This window comes from Gossypium arboreum, chromosome 2, assembly GCF_025698485.1.
Source record: "Gossypium arboreum isolate Shixiya-1 chromosome 2, ASM2569848v2, whole genome shotgun sequence".
Taxonomy (NCBI): Eukaryota; Viridiplantae; Streptophyta; class Magnoliopsida; order Malvales; family Malvaceae; genus Gossypium; species Gossypium arboreum.
The window spans coordinates 6,592,630-6,600,817 of NC_069071.1; the positions used below are offsets into that span (position 1 = coordinate 6,592,630).

General features: G+C 35.4%; 2 protein-coding genes across 2 annotated transcripts; both read left to right on the forward strand.

Moving 5' to 3' along the window:
- The first annotated feature begins 322 nt into the window (after positions 1 to 322).
- Positions 323 to 947, forward strand: LOC108465567 (cytosolic sulfotransferase 7-like). Its single transcript, XM_017765916.1, has 2 exons — positions 323 to 472; positions 600 to 947. The coding sequence occupies exons 1-2, from the start codon at positions 323 to 325 to the stop codon at positions 945 to 947; spliced, it is 498 nt and encodes a 165-aa protein (XP_017621405.1).
- A 2,691-nt stretch (positions 948 to 3,638) lies between these two features.
- LOC108461140 (GLABRA2 expression modulator) lies at positions 3,639 to 6,955 on the forward strand. Its single transcript, XM_017760863.2, has 4 exons — positions 3,639 to 4,142; positions 4,226 to 4,327; positions 6,030 to 6,301; positions 6,497 to 6,955. Exons 1-4 carry the CDS (start codon positions 3,788 to 3,790, stop codon positions 6,683 to 6,685), a joined length of 918 nt encoding a protein of 305 aa, XP_017616352.1. The 5' UTR covers positions 3,639 to 3,787; the 3' UTR covers positions 6,686 to 6,955.
- The last annotated feature ends 1,233 nt before the right edge of the window (positions 6,956 to 8,188 follow it).

Here is an 8,188-nt window from a genome sequence, read left to right on the forward strand (position 1 = left end):
GAGGGAAAGGCTGGTGGTTTGACAAGCTTCTCCAATACAATTGCTTCTGGCTATCAAGCTATTCCCTCCGAGGATGCCTATTGATCAATGACCATTTCAAGCCTCGACCCACAGACATCATCGTCTCGACATCCCCTAAGTGCGGCATGACGTGGCTAACAGCCCTCGTTTTCGCCATTATCAACAGGAATTCCTATGATTTCACGAACCATCCTTTGCACAAAGCAAACCCTTTCGCCATTATCAACAGGAATTCCTATGATTTCACGAACCATCCTTTGCACAAAGCAAACCCTCAAGACTTGGTTCTGTGCCTCGACGGATGACCGATGATGGGTCAACTTCCTTCATCGAAGGGCTATCTTCACCTCGGCTTCTTTCAACTCACCTTCCTTACTCTTTGCTTCCAGAACGCATGACCGATGATGGCTCGGCTTGCTGTTTCATTTACATCTGCCGAGACCCCATAGATGTATTTGTTCCACAAACAGGTTGAGAACTAAAGTACAACCACCACTTACACTAGAGGAAGCCTTTGAGTTGTTTTGCAAAGGGGTTTCGCAATATCGGCCGTTCTGGGTTCACGTTTTTGGTATTAGAAAGCTAGTGTGGAGTCACCTAAGAAAGTGTTGTTCTTGAAATATGAAGATGTGAAGAAAGAGCCTTTGGAGTGTCTGAGGAAAGTTGCAGAGTTCTTGGAGATACCCTTTACATCAGACGAAGAAAACAATAAGATTGTGAAAGAAATAGTGGAATTGTGTAGTTTTCAGAATTTGAGCAATCAGGATGTGAATAAAAGTGACTTCCTATTAGCATTTAGCAACTCTGATTTCTTCAGGAAAGGTGAAGTTGGCGATTGGGTTAATCATTTATCACCTCAAATGACTAAAATATTGGATCAAATTACAGAACAAAAGTTTCAAGCTACTGTATTCAACTTCCATTGATTCACAGCATTTCATGCTATCACTTCCATAAATATGATTTATATTTGTTAAGGTAGTCTCAGTATCATGTTTTTATGTTGTAATAACCACATCAATCATGTAATTTTATGAACACAAATACAACGAATATAACGTGTAATAAATCTATTTTTGTGTTTATTAAAATTATGATATATATATATATATGTTTAAGTTAAAGGCTATGTGGAAAAATAATATATGCAAGTAGTGTTTTTGTTATACAATATTAGGGTGGAGATGATGTATAAAACTATTTCTGCAATAAATACGAGAAACATGTTTGATATTTGATTAGAATAAGTGTTTTAATTTACGCATTATTTCTATTAGACTTTGATTAGAATATAGTTTTACAAGTCTATAAATAGACATAGTTTATACTCCTCTTGTATTATTCGAATTCGATATAGTAAATTTTTCTTTTTCTCTCCCCATGATTTTTTCCTCGAAAGTGTTTTCACCTAAAATTCTATATGTTCTATTTTTCTCTCTTTCTTTGCGATTCATTGTCATTATCGATGTTCAATTTTCACAATCTTTAAACTAAGTTGGTTTCATTAAATTTATTGATTGAAATAATATAACTTTTGATTCTTAATAAAAATATATATAATTTTTTTTTTTAATTTACAAATGTTTTTATTAAGAAAAAACCATATGTATTCAAAATCCAAGAAAATAAAAGAACTGTAGGATGACTAACGGGGAGGATCACTAAACCCGAGTCAGCAGGCTCACCCCATACACCAATAATCTATTATTCTACATCCCCGTCAAACGAGTTCACCAGATTATTAACATTCAAAGGTTCTAAGAAATAAACAAGTAAAACAATTCATTCAGTGTGGTTTACATGTAAGAAGGCTATCTGAAAGAGAAAATGAGCTATCTATTAGCCAAATGAACCCAACAAAAAGATAATGCTAAAACAATGAACATAACACCAAGCAATCAGAAATTAAACAATCGAATTCAGAATCATCGTCTATGGGTCGAGTCAACACATGCACAACTGACATACAATCCAACATGATGATGACATGGCCAAGATGCCAAAATTTTAGCCACGACAAAGCCTCCCTGACAACAAAAACCTCTATTATCCTAAGACTGAACGACGCCCTTTCAAACCCCGTAAGGCCTTTTACTAGGTGACCATGATTGTCGCGAATAACCACCGCCAACCTCGATAGCATGTTTGTCTTCAAAATTTGAGGCATCAACAGGGGCGAATCTAAGGGGATTGGCAGGGGTCCCGACTCAATTTTTCATTTTGATCTTTTAAAATTTTTAAAATTATAAATTAGTAAAGGTAGAATTGTACTTTGGCCCCACTAAAAATGATAAAATTTTGATTTAATCCTTTAAAAATTATTATAGTAAAAGTTACAATTTAATTTCGGCCTAGCTTCACTCCTGGACATCAACGTTAAATTTGATAAAACCATGATGAGGTGACTGCCAACATATTGTCCCATACGAACAAGGAACGAGTATCACCACCTAAGCCATCTCCCTCCCGCACACCGACCTAAACCACACCCACCATACCCGAGGCTGACGGATCAGTGGCAGAAGTATAAACCATGTTGGCTACCATCCAATCTTGCACTAAACAGTCAGCATTATAGATAACCCAAGACGGAGAAAGCTCACAATGCTGCCATTGAACGAGATTCTGGGCTAACCAAATTTACCACAGAAGCACAAGCCCTCGGCGCATGGCCACATAACAAAGCCAACCGTCGCAACAAAAAATCATTCTATGTAACATTATCGGTAGGGATATTTGCAGGCCATCGAACTGCCTGCGCTTTACAACAATGCAACAGAACATGTTCAACATCCTCATCCCCATGGCCCTGGTAACATTCGGCCGACACCGCAATACACGTCTCAAGTAGCGGCATTTTAACAGGAAGAAAATGGTGCAGGCAACGCCATATGAATTCCTTCACTTGAGGAGAACTTGCACTTGCCAAACTTGTTGCCAAGGTCCATCCCGAGCCAATTCATTCACGTTTGAGTACATGCTCATCGCTGTTATGTAGGCTGACTTAACACTATACTAACCATCAACAGTAAAATGCCATATAAGCTTGTCAAGATGAGGACTTAAGCTGAAGAGGATTCACTATATATATTTTTATTCCTAACATCAATTCAATAAAAAATTAAATAATAACTTCATAATAAAACTTCAAACTTTGAGAGCCTCAAATAAACATTAAAAGCTTCTAATAAAAATAACAAACAAAAATAAATTAAAAATACACAAATATGTAAGTTATTCCTATATATATATATATATGATGCAACACCTCTAAAATCAACTTTCATTAAAATCAACTTTCATTGACATATAAAAGAAACAATTTTAAAGTCGACAACTAGAGATTTGCTATAAAAATAAAGAAATATATATTTAAAATATTTTAGATTTGAATTAAAATATTTATTTTATTGAAAATAGTTTTCAAAAATGATTGCTTAAAAATATTTTACTTTCAAAAAATCAATTTAGATTTTAAAATTTATTTTTGTGAGTTGCAACCAAAAATTGGTGAAATTATAAACAAACAGAAAGTACAGCAACTAATATCAAAATTGAACCAAATATGTAACTTAAGAACAAAATTGAAAGATAATATAGATTCCTGGATGAAATTAGATCTATTAATTGGATTTTAGGACAAAGTTGGTGGAGCCCGTAACACTTAAAGCTTTCAATAACAGTCTCCTCTCCTGCTAAACTTCTAGCAAACGATCCCTCACGCCACTTTACGCACGGCCTGCTTTTCCTCGCACATTCTAGAGCAATGGAACAAACGAAGACAGAAACGCAACCCAACTCCAGCTCAGCTCCGATCCGAGAACCGAACCTGAAAGACTCGGATCCCGCAATGGATGCGGAGGGCTTTGTTGTGGTTCCAACATCAGAGCCTCAGGAAAAGGAAGAGAAAGAGACTCAGAATCCGAAAGTGAGTCAGATTCAAAGCGAGCAATCACCGGTTCAGTCACCATCTGGATCGAGGAAATCAGTTCATTGGAGTCCGGAATTGATCAGCGAGTCGCGTGCTGTGGATCACAGTTCCACCATGTCAGCTCCTGACGGATCCAATCCTTACGTTACTCATGCTCCGCCTACGGAATCTTCTTCCGCTTCCTTCAAAGGCAAGCCATTACACATTTTATTTCTATTTTGATTTTTTTTTAAATTAATTATTAAATTATTTCTTTTCTGAACTTGGAACCAGAGAAGATGGACACAGTGAAGGATGTCTTAGGGAGATGGGGGAGGAAGGTGGCAGAAGCGACGAGGAAAGCAGAGGATCTGGCCGGGAACACGTGGCAGCACTGTATTTTTTCTGTTTTCTTTTAGAATTTCAATTGCTTTCTAGTTTATTTTTAATATTTGGTGCTTCCCCTCTTGGTTGGATTTGTATCTGGTATGAATTCTATTGCGATTGGGCTTTTAGGGTTAGAATTGATATCGAGCGCTTGGTCATTTTGGCTGGTTGATATTACTGAAAGCTGAAATCTCAGATACTGAATTAGGGTTTAATATCTGGGTGAACTATTTGGTAGGGTTCGTGTTTTGTATAGCACGCTAGTTCTAAGAGTACTATAGGATATTAGGGAAGCATCATTTTGGCAATTTTGGACAACTTTAGATATTGTGATTAAGGAAAGGGAGAGAATGTAATAAACTTCATTCTTTTTTCTTGTTTTTAACATGCTTTTAGGAAATGTAGTATTGATTTGTCAAGTGTTGGCTGGAGTTAGCATTTGTGTCTTAAATATTTACTAGGGAAAGAATAGAATTTGATGTAAGATTTAAGGTCAGGGTACTGCAGTTTCCTCAATTGGCATGTTCACTTCTTATAAAGCAGGCTTAAGATTTGAGTTATAGACTTGCATTTAATCAAACAAAAGACTTGAGCTGATAAAATATTTGACAAAGCAAAATGTGACTTATTTACACCCTAGCCGAGGGAGGTAATCAGGGGTGAGAAAACCTGGTGGACCTTCTGTACAAGCATCTACCCAAACATAGAGTTAGTGTTATGAATGGCTCAGTAAAAAGAGGAGGGGGGCATGATGTAGCATTAGTTTCCAGAGATTTAGTGGTTATTGCTTCCATTTCTCTCAATGGTTAGTAAGAGCTTTCTAGTCTGTTGTGGTTGACCTTGGATCAGAAGCAAGCTAGTTGTTCCTTTATTCTGCATTTAGTCGTATAGCTAATTATTTAAAGTCTAAACATTTTAGTTTTCTTAAGTCATGGGTATCATCTGATTTATCTTTAGGGATGCTCAAAACTTACCCATATATTAAATATAACTGAAAGTATATTCTTGTTTCTTCTAATCGATAGAATTATTATTATCCAAACCATATTTGCTATTTCTTTGTTGAGATGTCTCGTGGACATTTGTTGATGACAGCTCTTGCACTATAAATGTCTCTTAAACTTTGTCCAACTTTGGGGTCTCTTTTTTTTTTTTTTTCTCCTTATACTTCTCACCTTCTGTCTCTAACATTAGAACTCTATTCATCCACCTAATTGCTTTCTTTAAGTGCATGCTACAATCATATAAATTGTGCATCACTTTCTTAATGCTTACATTGTTTCTTGAGCAGTCTATAACACAATTGCACATCCCTTTTGTACTTAAGGCCATCTCTAACTCCTTATTCGCTACATTATCGCCTCTTTTTTGGTCATTATTCATTACATTACCTCAACTTAGTCATACACAGAATGATCACAAAGTAATGATCTTATGCATCCTTCATCGTGCCTGGATTCTTTTCTACTGGTCTTGTATGGCACCTTTTAGAATCATACTGTTGCTTCTATTTGGGCATGGGACATTGCCAAAGATTCAATTTTACAAAAGACAGAAACATGGAAAATTTTGTGGGCACTTTCAAATTAAAATAATATGCTATTTCTGATTTTTCCCCTTTTGCTCTCACCCTTTGTCTTCTGTCTTGCTTATGAAGTAGTATGACATACATAAAATTACTGAAAATATGTTTTTCGCTTTTCTTTATCAGTAAAAACAAGTCCTAGTTTTGCTGAGGCTGCCATGGGAAGAATTGCTCAGGGAACAAAGGTTTTAGCAGAAGGTGGGTATGAGAAAATTTTTAGACAAACTTTTGAGACGGTACCTGAAGAGCAACTTCAAAATTCTTTTGCATGTTACTTGTCCACATCGGCTGGTCCTGTCATGGGAGTTTTATATGTATCTACAGCAAAGCTTGCGTATTGCAGTGACAGTCCTCTTTCCTATCAAAATGGTAGCAAGACTGAATGGAGCTACTACAAGGTTTGTTTGCATTAGCCTTAACATGCTTCCATTTTAAAAGGACTGGTCACAATGAGATCCTATTTCCTCCACTTTATTCTGTTGAAGACATATCGCATCAGTAACTTTTTTGCATCAAAACATTTGGGTACAGGTTTACAGTATAGGGACTTACTGACTTACAGTTCTTGACGTTTCTTCTGTCTGCTTAAACAGGTAGTTATCCCATTACATCAACTTAAAGCAATTAATCCTTCAACAAGCAGAGTCAATCCTTCTGAAAAGTACATCCAAGTTAGCTCTGTTGATAGTCATGAATTTTGGTTCATGGGCTTCTTAAATTACGAGGGTGCAGTTCAATGCCTACAGGAAGCTTTGCAGCAGCATAGCATACAATCTGTGTGATAATGATTTGACCAGTATATCGGTTGCAACATGTTGTCATGCAAGCATTTGGTCTGCTGCTTGAGGCATTTGATGGTAAATGCTCCTTCGGAAGCTCTTCAATATTCTGTGGCAATGAAAAAATAGGTAAAAACATAGAGTGATATCTGGATATTATATGGCAATTAGAAGAAAAGAATACAATGAATCTGTTCTGTTTTAAACTCATCTGATTGTAATTTACTATAATCCTTCCAATAACTTATAGCATACCGAAGGTTTCCGGTGAAACTAGTTGCTGTGTTTCCTTCTTCTCCCATTGATTTTTGTTGCCCCATTTTCATTACCTGCCTGGGTAGTTTCAACATCTTTTACTATATCAAAACTGCTTTGTCGAATAGGTTTTGATTAACAGGGTGAAGACTGAATCCTTGAAATCAGATTCAATCCATAGTGTAGTTGAATATCTGCATATTGCTTTGTAATGACGTAGATTCAGGTACTTGAACTTTGAGTTTACAGTTATAGGAACAACTTTGGAAGATTATTAATTTCCCATAGTAGCAATGTCCAGAATCATTGGTATAATTTAATTTGTGATTAGCTTTATGAATAATAAATGCTAATGATAAGTGATTGGTTGCATCAAGGAGCAGTTGGTTAGATTTGGTTATTCGTGTTGTGTTTACATAAATTATGATAGGTTAGTAATATTAACTTTTATATTGTGGTGTTGTTATTTTTATTATGTTCATGTGCAACCCTTTTGTACTCTGGTTCCCATATTTTATATTAAAAGTCCCTCGTTTATGCCACCTTTAGATGTCATATTTGAATCACAGCTGATCCCTAGAAATTTTGAGCTTAAACTATGAGATTAAAATTCAACATTGTAGACTATTTATGTTGAAATATATTGGATGTGCACAACATCTGAGTAGTAGCTTAAGAAAAACAAATAAATTTATAATTTTAGATCAGATAATTCTCTTAACTGATTAAACGGAAATCGAATTAATTTAATTTAATTTAATTGCTTTTATTAATTCAGTAGTAAAGTGTAAGCAAATTCAGGGTTTTCTGAAGTCCTTAATTAGTATGTACCTTGTCTAAATAAGAGTAAAGATGTTTATGGAATTTTGAAAAACTCATATTTTTAGTATTAGCTTTTGATAATCAATAAAAATAAAAATAAAGACGGTGTGGACTGCTTGATTCACAAAAACATGGTTACTTTTGGTGGGGATATTGATGATGATGGGTTATCCCATGAAATATCAATCAATGGTTATATTAGACTAAACTAATGCCTTTACAAAAGTAAGTGGATTGCTATTATGCCCCTAATCACAAAGGCATTGATTGAGGTGGTGACTATGAAAAATGGGTCACTTTCTCTAATGCCTTCCTATACTTGGTATTTTATACACATTGATCACCGATTATTTCTCTCAATCTATACATTTTCTTTAATCTTTAAAAATTATATGCATTTCGTATATATCACCTCAACCAACGTTTATT

What these genes read in the sequence shown, in the direction of transcription:
- LOC108465567 (XM_017765916.1), top strand. Translation starts at nt 323, where the DNA reads ATGACCGATGATGGGTCAACTTCCTTCATCGAAGGGCTATCTTCACCT. An exon ending in TCTGCCGAGACCCCATAGAT is followed by an intron (nt 473 to 599) that starts GTATTTGTTCCA and finishes TTTTGGTATTAG; the next exon opens with AAAGCTAGTGTGGAGTCACC.
- LOC108461140 (XM_017760863.2), top strand. Translation starts at nt 3,788, where the DNA reads ATGGAACAAACGAAGACAGAAACGCAACCCAACTCCAGCTCAGCTCCG. An exon ending in CGGGAACACGTGGCAGCACT is followed by an intron (nt 4,328 to 6,029) that starts GTATTTTTTCTG and finishes TTTCTTTATCAG; the next exon opens with TAAAAACAAGTCCTAGTTTT. An exon ending in CTGAATGGAGCTACTACAAG is followed by an intron (nt 6,302 to 6,496) that starts GTTTGTTTGCAT and finishes CTGCTTAAACAG; the next exon opens with GTAGTTATCCCATTACATCA.